Source organism: Thamnophis elegans, chromosome 3 (assembly GCF_009769535.1).
Source record: "Thamnophis elegans isolate rThaEle1 chromosome 3, rThaEle1.pri, whole genome shotgun sequence".
Taxonomy (NCBI): domain Eukaryota; kingdom Metazoa; phylum Chordata; class Lepidosauria; order Squamata; family Colubridae; genus Thamnophis; species Thamnophis elegans.
This window is the reverse complement of record NC_045543.1, coordinates 86,693,646-86,709,925: the sequence shown is the minus strand read 5'-3', so window position 1 is coordinate 86,709,925 and position 16,280 is coordinate 86,693,646. Positions and strand designations below refer to the sequence as shown.

Sequence of the window (16,280 nt, the reverse complement as noted above, 5' to 3'; positions counted from 1 at the left end):
AAAGAGATGCAGAAAATGAAGCCTGCTGCCAAAAAGTTGCTGTCTGGCTTTTCACAGACTAGATTTGGCAATCCTAAAATATATTTATGAATAAGAGAAAAAGATAAAACAGGAAGCAGCTACCTCACACTGTACAGAATATGATGGATAATTTTTTTACAAAATGCTTCTCTTTTCCCACTTACAAGGTGAGATTAGGCATTTTTACTTAACTGTTAGCTCACTTCCATTGAATGTATGCCTGGTTTACCACGTGCTTCTTCATTTGTCTTTCAAGATACCACCTGGACAATTATACAACACAACAACACCGAGTTAACCAGAGTCAAAACTGCTAATCGAGAGAACCCTCACAGTGTGTTTTTCAAATATGCTGCCAGCCTAGAACAGCTCCAGGCTACAATTAACCATGCAGAACAATGTGAACAGGAGGTTGCTTACCACTGCAAAAAGTCACGTCTTTCTAACAAGCAAAGTAAGTAATGGAGATAAATCTTATTATGCTACATAATGCATTATCCTTAACAAAAAAAAAAAATCCTAGATTTTGAATACTGCCAAGGTTAGGGCATCTTGCCATTATAGTCTTCCATTTATTTATTTAAAACTTTTGGAAGATTTATTGAGAAGGTCCCTAACCAAAAAATTTTTCAATAGCACCAAGGTCAGTGTGTAATTATGCTCAAAAACATTAACCAATTTCTAATTCAATTTCTTGTCTAATCCTACTGTTTAGTAAAACTTACACAAACCGTCCTTCTTGGCCTATGCTTGAAAGACATACAATAAATAACAAGAACTGAAGAATAAATCTAAATACTAAATCAGGTAAATCAGTGTTTCTCAATGTTGGCAGTTTTAAGTTGGGTGGACTGCAACTCCCAATAACCCCCCTCCCCCAGCCATCATGCTGGCTGAGGAATCATGGGAGTTGAAGTCTTAATTTGAAATCTTAAAGCAGCCAAGGTTAAGAAACAGTGAGGTAAAGCATTCCATGACACATTAAACCATACCTACTTCATATACTGTAACATTTTTTTAAAAAAAAAATAGTACAGAAAGTAATTGAGGAAAAGAAAACCATACATGTACAAAATTAAAGACATTTGAAAAATATATCCAGAGAGAAATAGGCAATATGAAAATACAATTGAATGATGTGGGAATTAAGTCCTTCTGCAGCTGAACCTTTTTTGTTTTGTGCTCCATCAATTATGTTAAAAAAAACAACAACACCGAGATTTGCTTTGTAAAATCTGTGTTTGTTTTTGCACATATATAAGCAGGCACACACACATACCCTTAGGTGCTGGTACTGTTTGTATTCAGCATTTACTCTTGTAAATAAGCAATTATCTAGTTTTCTCTACTATAACAGGCATTTATTCTGCAAACCTGACCTCCCCAATGTGCATTCCATTCACTAAATGTATTGACAAATGCAATATTCAATTACAGTAATAACTATAAGTCTATAGCATTAAGCTTCATTCTGTTTTTACAGAAAAAAAGAATTCATTGCACTCGATTCCTATATGAAAAGTATGAAAACACACATTCAGACCTCACAAGGTCATGTTTTGCATTCGTCTGATTAGGAACATTCATAGATAAAGTACCACCCTTCACTAATTGTTGCTTAGCTACAATCCTTTAATTGCATTACCAAACTCAATCAATACACAGCTTTATGAATTCAGCTAAACTATGCCAAGATCATTTATGCAGAACTACCATATACAAATACGTTACCACCCACCTGGAACAGGTCTCTTAATTGACGTCCATTTAAAGAGAAGGGGAAGGAGTTCTGAGAATGCACAGGTTTCTCATGCCAGATTTCTTGGCTGCTTTATATTTAACCTAATATGGTTATAGACCAAAGAACACATAGAGTTTATAGGATAGTTAAAACTAGCATCACACAATATTATACTATCTGTCTTAGATGAATGTTTTTTTTTCTTCTATTTAATCATGTCCAATTCTGGACAAGTCCGTGCAGTTTTCTAGGAAGAAGTTTTCTTTTCTCTCATTTAAAAATGTCTGTCATATAGACTTACTTGATGTTAAATCCAGCGTGCCAGACAAGGCTCAGATTACAAAACTTCAGTTTGCCACAATATAGAACAGGGATGTCAAGCTCAATTTCATTGAGAGCCGCATCAGGGTTGTGTTTGACCGGGGGGGGGGGTCTGGAGTGGCTGTGGCCATGATGGGCATGGCCAACTCAATGTACTTGTGTTGGGGACGCCTGTGGTGACCCGAGTGCTCTGCCAGTGAAAACGGCCTCGTGAGCTCTGTTTTTTGGCTGCACTGGCCTCCTGCAACCCTCTGCCAGCAAAAACATGGAGCTCGGGAAGGCCACATGTGACCCCCCCAAACTCCATTTTCACTCACAGAAACACCACAGGCCAGTCTTTGCTGGTTCCAGAATGGACCTGCAGGCCAGATCTAAGCACTCCACAGGCCGGATCCATCCCCAGGGCCTTGAGTTTGACACCCCTGATATAGAAGAAAACATTAGACCTTTCCCTGCCTCTTTGCTGCTATTGAGTGGCTATCTGGATTTCTGCAGACTGACCTCTAATCTATATACATCCTGTCCCAGACCACCTCTAATCTATATATATCCTGTCCCAAACCGACCTCTAATCTATATATATCCTGTCCCAGTCATACACAAACACACCACAAGTCTTTATTGAGGTTTCATCAACCTCGAATAGTATTTGCTAGGATTCACCTTACATAGGAACTAGCACAAAACCCAATGAGTCCAATACTCAAGTCCGAGAACACAGTGCAAATCCATAAAGTCACCCACCATGTTCGGTGTCCCAAAACATGTCCATGGTCTGACCACAAATCATGAAATTAAAATCAAGTCCAAAGTCCAAGAAGAAAAGTCAAAAGTCCATTCACAGAGTCAAAGAATCCAAAAGCAAGAGTCAAGATGGCAGAACAGATGCATGGCAAGAAAAGTATGAGTTGTTTCCAGTGTCACGTTACTCCACATGCTGGGCTAGATAGCTGCTGGCTAGTGCAGCTCATTAGGAGCAATGAGGCTACCTTTTCATGAGTAGACTCACTGACCTCCCCTGTACCTCTCTCCTCTTGGTCCTGCTTGCCCTGGGATAAGTGGGGGAGTCAGTTCCTCCTCATCCAATTGCAACTATGCCCTTTCTTCTGCCCACTGTTTCTGGTTGGTCTTCTGAGCCTCCTGGCTGCATCTGCATCTCTACCCTCTGTTTATTAGCCAGATACTTATCCAGTCATTCCTTCATCCCATTCTGAGATTCCTAGCTTCTCCTCCTCCTCTTGCCCAACCTTGCCTGGTTCAGGGTCCTCCCCATCTTCAAGACGCTCCTCCATGCCCTGCTCCAAAGCTCCTGAAGCTGACCCTTCCTCATGATCTGAGCCAGCTTCTGGGGCACCCTCTACAATATACTACATTATTCTTGTTTCTGTTTTATTGTAGCTTTAAATTGGGTGAAATGGTCCATGAAAGAGCAACAATTAGCTAACAAATGAGTTAACAAATAGAAATCAACTAAACTCCAGGAATCATCACTCCTGTGGGATTTAAATTTGTGGCCACTTCAGTGATTCTATGTCACATTACTGTGACAGGCTGAAGTCACATAATTATGACATTTGCCTGCCTATCTCTGGACTCTGCAGCCAGTTGGCTGGCAATAAAGCTTGATGAGTGAGCAACAATTGGCTTTGGAACTGAGGCTGAAATTTGAAACCTCTTAATGTTGGTGGAGAGTGAAGGAAGGATGAGGGAGTGATTCAGATGCCTACTGGACAGGTCAGGCTGGTTAAGGGTTGCCACAGTTATGAGCCCTCTTTCTCCCTAAAAAAAGGTGGCCCCTGGGAATATGCCAGAATGGGGAGTGGCAGTGCAACTTGCTTCAGTGTGCAGCTTCCTTGCTTCCCCCTCCTCCCAAAAAGTGGCAGGATGTTTTCTGGATGAGCCAAGGAAGAGGTATAGACTTCACTGGGATTCACCTGAGGGTCATGAGAGGCAGGGAAATGGCACCAGTTTATATTTATATGTGGAAAAAAAGAATATTCCCTGCCAACTTCCCACAAGTCAATGGGGAAACCAGCAAGAAGAGTGAAGTCTTCTGAGGTGATGATGGCATGGTATACCTTAGGGCTTGAAATTTGGCAGAGTTGTGACCAGGATCCATAGCTTCCATGAGATTAAAGTTTCACAAACTCATTTCAAATGCACCCTGCCCATTTCCCATAAAGAAAGTCAATAGGGAAGCCAGCAATAAGTGGTAAGCTGCTCCTGCATCTACTGCTATTTTGCCACCCTGTGGACCTTCTGAAATAGTGACCCAAGAGGTCTAATAAAAAAATACACCTTGTTTAAAAAATCATAGCAGACTTGCATTACTTCACAATGTGAGCAGCTCAGTTTTAAGCCAGGGGATTTAGTATATTTGCCTTGTTTATTCCAAGCAGCCTATGAACAAGCAAACTGAATTGTATTTTGGAGATATGGCTAATTTACTCTCTAACAGCTTTGTTTGTTGTTATTTGCACCATCACTTGTTCTTTTTATTTTCATTTTGCTGAATGAAATATGTCACAAAATGCAAAGCTCCATCACTTTTTTAAATTACATGCAAGAAACAAATGTATGAAGAGTTGGATTTATATTCTTTTTCTGCTCAGACTGTTCAGGTGTATGAAAAGAAAAAGAAAATGCTTCAGAATACTTACAAAACAGGTTCCATTATCTTTAGCATACCTACCATATATGGAAGGCATGAAATCATGTCATATATCTTGCTTTGCCATTAGTACAGAGTTGATTTTAAAGGACTAGAATTCACCATCTCCTGTTGATTCGTCCAAAGTCACCCAGCCAGCTTTCATGTTTAAAGCAGGACTAGAAGTCACTGTCTCCTGGTGATTGGTCCAAAGTCACTCAGACAGCTTTCATGTTTAAAGCAGGACTAGAACTGTTTAAAGGGACTTGAAATCCAAAGTTATGGGATCGGCTAAATATATTAAGCACTTGTTCTAGTTCTTCAAAACTTTCTTCCAGCACAAATAAGAAAAGTTAGATCAGAAATAGTGGATTGTGATGGACAAACAGATAGGCAAGCAAAATGAAGTATTCCATAATCTGGCTATCTTTCTAGGATAAATAGCAAAGTCTGCCAGATTTACACAACATTCTTATACCATAATTACACATTTCTGGATCTGTGAGTCCTTTTTTAAAGGCCTGCTGGCCAGGTTGTTGCACAGCATGGGAACAAATAAATGAATTAGAGGCTAGAAGATCATAGAGAACCTGAAAACCATGAGCTACACTCACAGTTTTTTGCATCCCCAGTTATTTTTTTTTAAGCAAAGTGGGCAGAAACAAATTCTATATTTTCAAAATGTAGCAGGAGCTCTTATAGATAATTGACTATTCCTAACAAAATCAGGATTCACATACACAGCATCATGTATTTTAATATTACTACATACTGTTTTCTTCAGTCTTTGCTTTCGCATTCATCATAAGGTTCACCTTTCTTTCTTCTTTAAAATGGATTATCTTCATGCTTCAGATCCATTAGTAATTACCCTTTTCTGTGCATTTACCGCTCTATTTAGCCAGCAGCAACTCTTCTTTACTGTACCATACTGGAGAATTTAAACTGGATATTTTTTTTAATTCTTGTTGTAAATTGTGTTGAGGAAAGAATTGTAGGTGAACAATTGTTTTGTGGTATTGGATACATTAAACCAGATAATACTAATAAAATTACATTAAATATTTCTATTTTTTAAAACTTCGATTCAAAATAATTTTCTTGAGGTAATTCTTTCCTTAACGAAAGGGAAAAAACCTACACTAACAGAATTATAACATGCTCAAGAATATATATCTCTATCAGGATCATAGAATCATTGCCAGGGTTCCAAATAGCATCCAAAAGTAAATAAAAATCCAAGGCAAAGTTCCAATTTATTAAGAGAGCCATGTTGGCACATCTGGGAAAACCCAAATCTGGAAGCTTCCCGGTTTTCCCCACCCAGTTTAAAGTTCAAGATCTTGCCCCACACCCACAATTCCATCACATGGTCCAATATCTCACTGCCTTGCTGGCAGTTCCATCCATCCAATTCCGGTCAGGTGCAGAGATGCAGAGACAAAGAATGACCTTGTTTTTCTAGAAAGAATTTTGTTTTGGCTACACAATAGGTAACTCCATACAATCCCTCCTCCCATTTTCCCACAATAGAAAAAGGCCTAGTAGAATAATAGACAGTGTGGCAGGCCAAAGATCCAAAAGAAAGTTGCAGGCCTGACATTCATAGTCATACTGGAAGGGTTCTAACTCAAAGCAGAGGTCAAACATCTCACGGATCAGGGACTCACAGAAGATACAACAGTACTTGATTCAGTATGTAAGACTTGTCAGCCAAGATCAGTCAGCTCAGGATCCAGAAGGTAGAGAAAGAAAGATATGGGGGATTAATAAGTCTTTTCTGACTACCTTCCATTAGTAAGCAGGAACTGGACCTGGGTGTCAGCTCTGCAGGAATCATTACAAAGCCTTCAAAATAAAATTAGCTTTGCAATAATGTCTTTATCTTCACTGCTATTCTGTTGTTCTATCATGTTTGCTCAGTTCCTGACCTAAATCCTTGGATTTTCTTAAAAAAAACTATTCTTCTTCTGCCAAATCCTAAACTTAATCATTGTGCTTTTTTTCACTGAGTATCACACTATGTCAGCATTCCAATTATCATTCAGAATTAAATCAGAGCTGAAGACATAACTTTCATCAAAGTTCCAATTTAATAAAGCAGACATGTTGGCACATCTGTGGAATCCCAAATCTAAAAGCTTCCTGGGATTCCACCCAGTTGAAAGTTAATGATCTTATCCCCACACCCATAAATCCATCACATGGTCCAATCTTCTTCACCCATGCTGGCATTTCCACCCATCTAGTTCCAGTCAGATGCAGAGATATGGAGACAAAAGATGACCTTGGCTTCTAGAAAAGAATGACAACAACACATTCCACAATTTTACTCCTTTCTATTCTCCCTTCCAATTACTACACAAATGAAACAGCATAATGAAATAATAGAGAGTGTGGCAGGCCAAAGATCCTAAAAAGGAATATAACTGCAGGCCTGACATGCTATCTCTTTGGACTGTTGCATGTAACACAAGACTAGGTTGCTATTACAATACTCCAGTTTCTAACTGATTTTTATTAGATCTCTTAAAGCCTAGAACAGGATGCTTTTATAATTGATTCAGCAGTATACCACGTCCCTAGCATCCCACACAGCTTTTAAATTGCATAACAAAACTTTTCCCATCAGACTTTTGTCAGACTAGGAGGTATACACATTCCGATGGTGATGAGGAGATTTGTAAAAGAAAAGAAAATAGCCATAGCACTTTCCTGAAGGAAAAGAAAAGAGTAATAATTCAAAAACATCATATAAATACATTTTAAAACATCATTGGGAATGGAAAAATAGAAGTATATTATTGCAGGAAAATAAGATTTTGAACAAAATTGGAAGATAGAATTTGGCACAATGTTACTTATAATATACTAGCCAATAACTTGGCATTGCCTGGTTATTTATTGATACTCCCTTACCAGAGGGAGTACTGTGAAGCCATTACCATGGCAACTCCACTGCACTGCACAGTAGAAGCCATTTTATGGAAGTACGATAGAAGCCATTTTAAGACACAACAGGCTATATCTTAACAGAATATACCCCCCAAGGAGTTTTGGGGTGTCTTGCTCCCACAATATTTGTTTCCTGAGATTAAGCCATCTGTGTACCAAGTTTGGTTGACATTACTCTAGGCATTCCAGAGTTATACTGGAACACACACACACACACACACACCACCCACCCACACACACACACACACACACAGATGACAATCATTGACACATCTTCAATGACAGTAGTTTGTCATATGATCATTAACATGCCCAGTTTTTCCTATATCAAACTATTCTGGCTGTTTAGTACATGATTACTACTTTTGTAATTGTTATCACAATAACATTTTTTTAACCAAGTTGAAGCTTTTTAGATAATATTTATTCTTCTAATCTTCTCACAGTAGTGTATTGATCTTTTATTGATCTCAACAAAATGAATTGGGAAGGAGGACTTCCTTCTTTTCCTAAAGAAAATTTCTAAAGTGTCCTGTTAAAGATAAATGTTTCTAATATCACGCCTGACCGATTCAGGGATTACTGGCTCTCTGTTTCAAGTCATGTTGTAAGCAGAAACCTTCACAGTATGTTACTCATGGTAATGAAACATTAAAATGGAAAATCTTTTAGTATTTTATCATAGTAGGATAATTTTATTGCTTTATTTTTTTTTACAAAAAATCTTAAGTTATTTGGTTGCCTTGAGCTGAAGCTATCACTGACAGCATTGCCATGCTCCAAAACACTAACTTGTTCTAACTTGCCTTATAGATGGCATTCCATTCAGCTGGTGGATTGGAAAAATCAATGAGACACAGACATACTGGGGAGGTTCCACTCCTGATGTGCAGAAATGTGCTTGTGGAATAGAAGGAAGTTGCATTGACTCCGAACATGACTGTAACTGTGATGCTGACAGAAATGAATGGTGATTGTTTTCCCTCTCATTTCTTTTGTTGTCAAGGCTGAATGTTTTTGAATGTTTCTAACTCTCTTCTCAGGTGGCGGCAATATCAGAGTACGCTTAATAAGGCTGCCCTCAGTATTCCTCCATTACAATTTCTTAAAATGCTTCATCCCTGCATGGCCGCTCAAACCCAAAATTGTCCAAGATTTCCTTAGGTCTGATCCAACTGTTCCTTAGCAGGCATTTTCAGGAAATTCTTAGATGAGACAGAATGGGTAAATGAATTAGATAAAAGATTGTTTTGAAAAAAGTTTGAATCTTTCCTTTCCTTTCATTTACTTTCCTCTCCTCTCCTATCCTCTTCTCTCATCTCTTCCCCTTTCCCCTTCCCCTTTCCTTGTTATAATTCAAGAGTCAAATATAGGGACTTGTACTTGCTTATTAAATGTCAGTTTTCTTCTGAGCAAAAGCATATTGTTCTGGTAATCAGTTGATAGAGTAACAAACAAACAGCATCCTGTTGATAATTTGAGAAAATCTGAAGGAATTCCTTAATATCTGAGAGAATAAGAAGAAATGGATAAAAATGAAATGGTTTTGATGAAGATTTTTGATTTTTGTGATCATGGGAAATGGTGAGTTTATATTGGTCATAATCATAGTTTGATATTTCATTATGTCAGTAGTATTGTATATATGGCCAAAGAAATAACATTTTAAGACAGTGAAAGATGCTCAAAAAGCAGAAATTTATGTTATCTTGTACGAATTGGTCTATACTTTCATGGATAGAGATATTCCTGCCTACCCAGTTTCTGGGCTACTAATACAATAACATAGAGGTATTATGTATGCTGTATGTATTTTGCATGATAAAATAAAGGGATCCAGATACAAAATTATCAACAAACCAGTATTATAAGTTTGGAAGACCACATATTGTTGTCACCAGAAAAAGCTCATAAACTTGGATAAATGTTAGCAAATTATCTTTTTTTATTCTCATGAAGGGATTACTTCTTTGGGCAGCAAATAATCACTGATTGGCAGGCAGGTTTCCATGCTCAGATATTCAACCAAAAGGGAAAACTTTGATTGCTAGTTCCCTGTGACCTCTAGATTCACAAAAATTAGACCTGCCATGCACACAGCATTCTGAGTAGAATGCTATTCTATCTATCTTAATGCTTTTTTAAAAGATGGATTGTAAAAGCTCAGGATGTTGCAGCAGCTCATAGCATTTACTATATATCAATTATAAGAATGGGACATGAGACCACGAAGGTAAAAGAGATACAGGTTTATTGATGCATCAAGTTCAGAGTGTTAAAACACCAAGATCTGAACTCCTTGGGCTCCACCCAGGACACTAGTTTTATACCGTGCTCCAAACTGAGCTTTCTCAAGGCGTTTCCATAGATGAGACAAACAAGACATTTTGAAAAGGAGAAATTCATTTCGGAATGTTACAAAGGGAGAAGTACATAGAAAAAATACAAAAACAGAATGTCTTAAGCTATCGACAGTTTCACCTCTGTTCTATCTTACACCCACGCTTGGCTTCCTATGCCCCTCCTTTACAGCGTCTTGCCACACTGTTCCAGTAAGGTTTGTTGCAACTTAATAAAAATCCACATTAAGTCTATATTGATATTTAAAAGCTAGTAAGAATTTAGAGGCTGTGGGCTCATATAACCAGGTGATATAGTGATATTTTGGCCGTTTTCTCCCGGCTGCCTCAAGGAAACAAAATAATGGTCATTAGAAAGAGTTCCTTCAAGAATTAGAAAAACCTTTGCAAATGACACATGATCTTTTGTATGTTGAAAAAAAATTACATAATCTGGATATGGGGTTGGAAAGATATTAACTGAGTGAAAAAATCTACTTTCAAAATTGCAGAGAATATTTATCTCAGAATCTGTCATATTTCTTTATTATATTGAATATGTTAGATTAGTTTCTTGCAGACTTAACAGGATTGTTTTTAAGAAACGGAAAAGAAGGAAATACTTTTCAGTATGCAGAGAACAGTTTGTCTGAGATACACTAAAGGAAAGATCAGTAAACGACTGCTATCATACTTTCATGCCAGAGTATGATAAAGATGGAAGATTTTAGAAAGCATTACCAAGTCAAAACATTTATCATAAACATTCAATTCAGGAATCGGAGCCAAATCAAAATACTTTCTTAAAACATTAATGTAATTTAATAATACAGACAAAGTTTTCACTAATGCTGCCTGCCAAAATGCAAGAATGTTATTATTCTTAACCAACTTTTAATTTTTAAAGCCTACTGTGGCTGTAATCTGCCATCTAATTTTATCACAATACTGGTAAATGTCAATTGCTTTAAAAAGAGAAAGAACTGGGGTGTGGGGAATCTCTATGTTTGCTCTTTTGTGATTGTGACAACTTCATCCCTTCATAATCACGTAATATTTTTGCAAAGTTCTTCTAAAAAAAAACCAATCAATTTGCATTTTCCTCATAAATAAATCTGATTTGCACTTGTTAAAAGGCAGCCCATTTTTAAAGCTAAATATAAATATGCAAATATACAGTTTGGAAAGCAAGCATATTTGGTGCTGGATTGCTAAGCTTTGTTAAATTTCTAAAAACACACCTATGAAACATTACATCACTACTTCAGTATTTAAAAATAGGAAAACTTTAATTTGAAATCCTGAGAATGTGTCTGAGAAAGGCATATCCCTGATTTTTATTCCCTCCCCAGAAAAAGATATTTTCCTTCTGTCTCAACTAGTAGATTCAAAACATTGTAGAATATTTTTTTTAAATTATCTCACTCTTCTACTGTGCTACTAATGATAATCTCTGAACAAAGTTTTATTTTTGGCTCATCATTGATGTTACACAACCTCACTCTGTGTACTACTTCTCTTTTTTTCTTTTCTGAAGTATCCAGAAGGATCCTTAAAGCACTTTTTCTAAGTAACAAAAAATATTAAAGGACATAAACTTTTTTGACCTTCAGCTTACTTCATCAGATCAAATCTTATGCCAGCCCTGAGGGATGAGTGGAATTCTCTTGTTAGGCACAGTGGCATTAATGTTCTGGGAAAGGTGGCAGGGAGGATTGCAAATGGCAATCAAAGGATCACAGAGCCCTTGGCAACCTGTTGTAAGTTGCCAAGCACTAAGATTGTAATCACGTCACCATGGGGCTGCTGCAGTAGCTGTAATGTCAGGGACTAGTCATAAGTCCTTTCATTCAGCACAATCATGACTTTGAAGGGTCTCTGAATGAATCACAGTAATCAAGAATTATCTATAATTTAACTCAAGGATGAAGTTAAAAAAAATGGTGTCCCATTCATAGTTGTAGGAAAATTATGTTTTTACTTTTTTTAGAGAATAGAAAAACAGTTATAATACTGAGAGCAATTCTCAGAAGATCAAGCTTGCCAAAGAAGCACAGGGACTTTGAAACTAGATCTCTCGGAAAACCTCTAGTTTATTACATTCTATGAATATTTAATAAATATTGAAAATAAATATTAAATATACTAAATTGATTTGGTGCATTTTCATAAATTGCTTTGAACCAGTTTGATAAATTGAATCAATAGTTTAGTTTGATCATATACAGGAAACATGTCCAGATCAATTTTGATGGATTCATTTAAATGAACTTAATGCATCCTAACTGATTTCATTGGATTCAGATGCTGTCTAGACATGCATGTATGAATTTTAATAGTACAAATCTGAATCAATTTGGATTTAAATCAGTCCAGCTCCTATCTACTTTTAATACACTTTGAATGTTCAGATGAAAACTGATAAAATTTCTCAATTAATTGGAATGTTTATTCAATTCTAATAACTATTGTTTTTCAACATACCATGTTTGGGGTCTTATTTTCTTTTGACTCTCAAAATAAGTGCTTGGCCTTATTTTCAGGGGGCTCTTAATATTTTTGAGGTGCAGGAGGCCCCTTAACCTTAGCCTGCAGATCAGCTGATCCAGAGAGGACCAGAAGTGCTGTCTCTGTTTCTGGCACACTCTTGCCAGCCCTAGCATTGCTGGGCCTGCCACTCTTTTTGTGGCTGCCACTAAGATAAGGGGCGCGGTAGCTAGGGTTTGCAAGAGCTACCTCCGTGAGGCCATTCCATGTGAATGGCAGGTGCATGTGGGGGTGCATGGGACATGTTTCCCCCCTTTGCCCCCAGGAAATGAGAAGGACTGGCTGTGCATGCATTTAAATATTTTAGGGGAGGGCTTATTTTAGAGCACACACTCAAAAGCCCAATTATTATCCAGGGAGGTCTTATTTTCAGGGAAACAGGGTACTTTTTAAAGATTTACAAGGAATAGTTGCCTGTTCTGTGGACATAAAATATCTAACTTTGGAGGCGATTGACTAATAAAGCAAGTCTTCAAATTTTGAGTAGCAAAAAAAAAAAAAAAGACATTAATCCTCTTATTTTTAATTTTATAAATTCCACATATTTTGTTCAAAAAAATATGTCCTCAAACACCCAGAAAAGGTTAAGATTCTCCCATCCTTACTGTAATAAAAGAAACCTAAACATTGGATATTTTCTTTTGAAAAACATGAACAAAGTAAGAATTACATGCTACCCTGTAGTAATTAGACTTCAAAAACCATGATGACCATTTGGCGCCAGATCATTGATTTGTCACAGAAACAGATCATGGTTTAGGTTTGTAGCTACCTGTAGCTATCGTGGGCTTTGTATGAGCACCCTCCCATATTCAATGCCTTGGAGATGACCACCAATCAGTCAGAAAATGTCTGCCAATAGGTGATAACATTTGCTGAGCTGATCAATATTCTGACTCAGTACAGGTGGTCCTTGTTTAAGAACCATTTTTTCCACAGACCATTCAAATTTACAGCACCAAGTTAATAATGCTTACAATCAGTTCTTGTACAGTGGTTGCAGCGTCCATAAAGTCATGTGATCATTATTTGGCTATTTTAATGATTGGCTTGAAATTATCACGCTGCAATATCCTGCAGTCATATATGTAACCTTCACTACTAGCTTCTGAAAAGCAAAGGCAAAGGGGAAGCAAGCATGACATTGCAAATAACAACCACAGGATGTCACACTTACTGACAGCATGGGAGTCACTTAAATATAACAGTTTTCCACCATAGTGTTTAGCAATGGAAATTCCCGTCCTAATCAACCTAATTAAATGAGAACTACCAATAAATAATTAGTAAAAAAAAAAAAAAATTACCATATTTTGGAGTATAAGACGCACCGGAGTATAAGACGCACTAAGCTTTTGAAGAGACAATTTTTTTAAAAAAAAAAGTAGGTAGGAAAATAGAGGGATAGAGAGGGAAAGAGAGATAAATACAGTAGGGAGGTAGGGAGAGAGAGAGAGAGAGAGAGAGTGTAGTTAGGTAGGTATGTAGATAAAGGGATAGAGAGAGAGAGAGAGAGAAATAGAGAGAGAGAGAGAGATACAGTAGATAGGTAGGGAGAGACAGAGAGTAGGTAGGTAGGTAGTTAGATAGAGGGAGAGAGAGAGAAATACCATAGGTAGGTACATAGGTAGATAGAGGGGGAGAGAAAGAGATACAGTAGATAGGTAGGGGGAGAGAGAGAGTAGGTAGGTAGGTAGGTAGGTAGGTAGGTAGGTAGGTAGGTAGACGGAGAGAGAGAGAGGGAGAAATACCGTAGGTAGGTAGGGAAAGAGAATAGGTAGGTAGGTAGATGTTTCTAGGTGTATTTATCCATGTGTTGGAGAAGGAAATCGCTGACAATCTCCAGCACCTAAGACCTTGTTTCTGCTGGCTGGCACAGTACTTGATCAATGTAATTCTCATTAATGAGTTAAAGAGCTTTCCAAAAGGGGGGGTCACTCTGCAAACCTCCCCAAAACAGCCTGTTTTTCGCAAAAACAGGCCCATTTTTTTAAAAAAAGGCATAAATAACCTTGGGGGAGGGCTTCTCAAAAACCAGCAAAAAACGATCCATTTTTCATGTCAAAAAAAATGCATGCATAGCCTTATGGAGACTTATAGAGTGCTCTTGGGGGTTGGTGGATGGGGCAAAATTGAGCAAAAACCGACCCATTTTTCACTCATTTCTGCCCTCCCTAGCCCCCAGGAGCTCTCTAAAAGCCTCCATAAGGCTATGCACGGCCATTTTGGTGAAGGGGTGGGGCTTCAGGAGGCCACCCAGATTTTCAGCATCTTTTTTGAGGAAAAAAATGTGTGTCTTATTCTCTGAAAAATATGGTTGTTCAAAATTCCCTCTGTCCAAGAATATGTGTGTTTTTCACTTACACTGTATTTAATAAGTTCAGCACTGAGTCTAAAGAATTAAACCATTCGAAAAGTTGAATTATTTTCTGCTGTTTATCATTTATTTTCTTTCTTGCTAAGCTACATAGGGCTGTTTCTTAAAACATGAATAGACTGCCTATTTAAGAGGTCAATTAGTTTCTTAATAGATCAGGAAAAACCATGGCTGCAAAAAGTTAGGTGATGTATAGCTGTAATGGTTTCATTCTACCATTCATGGTATATCTGTTTTTGCTGCTAAAAATGCTGTAATGTTCCATCATGTCATGACTATCTTATCCATGTATCTTCTTCAAAAGCAGGATATTTTTTTCTACACATTTCTTCCATAGGTCTGAGGATAGTCATGAACATTTATTCTGAAACTATTTCTTTATTTGTGGCAGGACAAATGATACAGGACTTCTGTCCTACAAAGACCATTTGCCAGTAACAGAGCTAGTCATCACAGATACAGGCCGTCCAAATTCTGAAGCAGCTTATAAACTTGGACCTTTAATCTGCCAGGGTGATAGTAAGTAAATATGTTGTGTGATTTTATATCAAGTGATCTCTCTCTTTCCCTCTCTCCCTCTCCCCCTCCCTCCCTCCCTCCCTCCCTCCGTCCATCCGTCCCTCTCTCTCACTCTCTATCTCTCTCTCTCTTCCTCATGCATACAGTTCATAGGGCTTTCAGGTTAAATTTGAATCCATTTTTTTCTTACACAGTAGCTGATCATTGGACAGGGAAGGACCTGCATTCCTCTTATCAATGTTGTGAATATAAAATTCAAATTGACTAGCTATTTATAGTGTATGGCTACTATATAGGTTACTTTTACATCTACAGTAAGTCTGTGCACGTTTGCGGGAAAAGTCATTCTACACAGAGTGATACTTATTTAAAAATAAAAGTGCAGATTTAATATCATGCTAATACTTGAACTATAAACTTAAAGTAGCAAGATAATAAAGCACATGCAGCTCTTCTATCTGTAAAAGCTGATGAAATGTAATTTAGATTAGAACATTCAGCGCTGCAATAAAATGGTTTTGAGTAAGCTCTTACATTAAGTTTGCTTTCAATAACTTTGGAAGCATTTGAAGCTCACATCTGCTCTATCTATTTTATGCATCACTATAAAACATTTTGGGCATACAATTTTTTTATATGTATTTGTCCTATGTAATCTGTTTTTGCCTTAAAGAAAAATGCATAAAGCAAAGATATAAGTACAAACAACATACATTTTAGATACATTTCCCCTGTGTATGGCATTTATTTGTCCTAATGTATTTGAGATAAATGAGTGGTGTGTGTGTGTGTGTGTGTGTGTGTGTAACA

At 37.4% G+C, this 16,280-nt stretch overlaps 1 protein-coding gene across 1 annotated transcript in view; it reads left to right on the top strand.

The window, feature by feature from the left end:
* LOC116506124 (contactin-associated protein-like 4) overlaps nucleotides 1-16,280 on the top strand; it is a 282,199-nt gene that overhangs the window by 228,100 nt on the left and 37,819 nt on the right. The window contains exons 13-15 of the mRNA XM_032213774.1: nucleotides 278-475; nucleotides 8,502-8,658; nucleotides 15,343-15,470. Coding sequence (XP_032069665.1) covers nucleotides 278-475; nucleotides 8,502-8,658; nucleotides 15,343-15,470 — 483 coding nt within the window. The remainder of the gene's footprint in view (nucleotides 1-277; nucleotides 476-8,501; nucleotides 8,659-15,342; nucleotides 15,471-16,280) is intronic.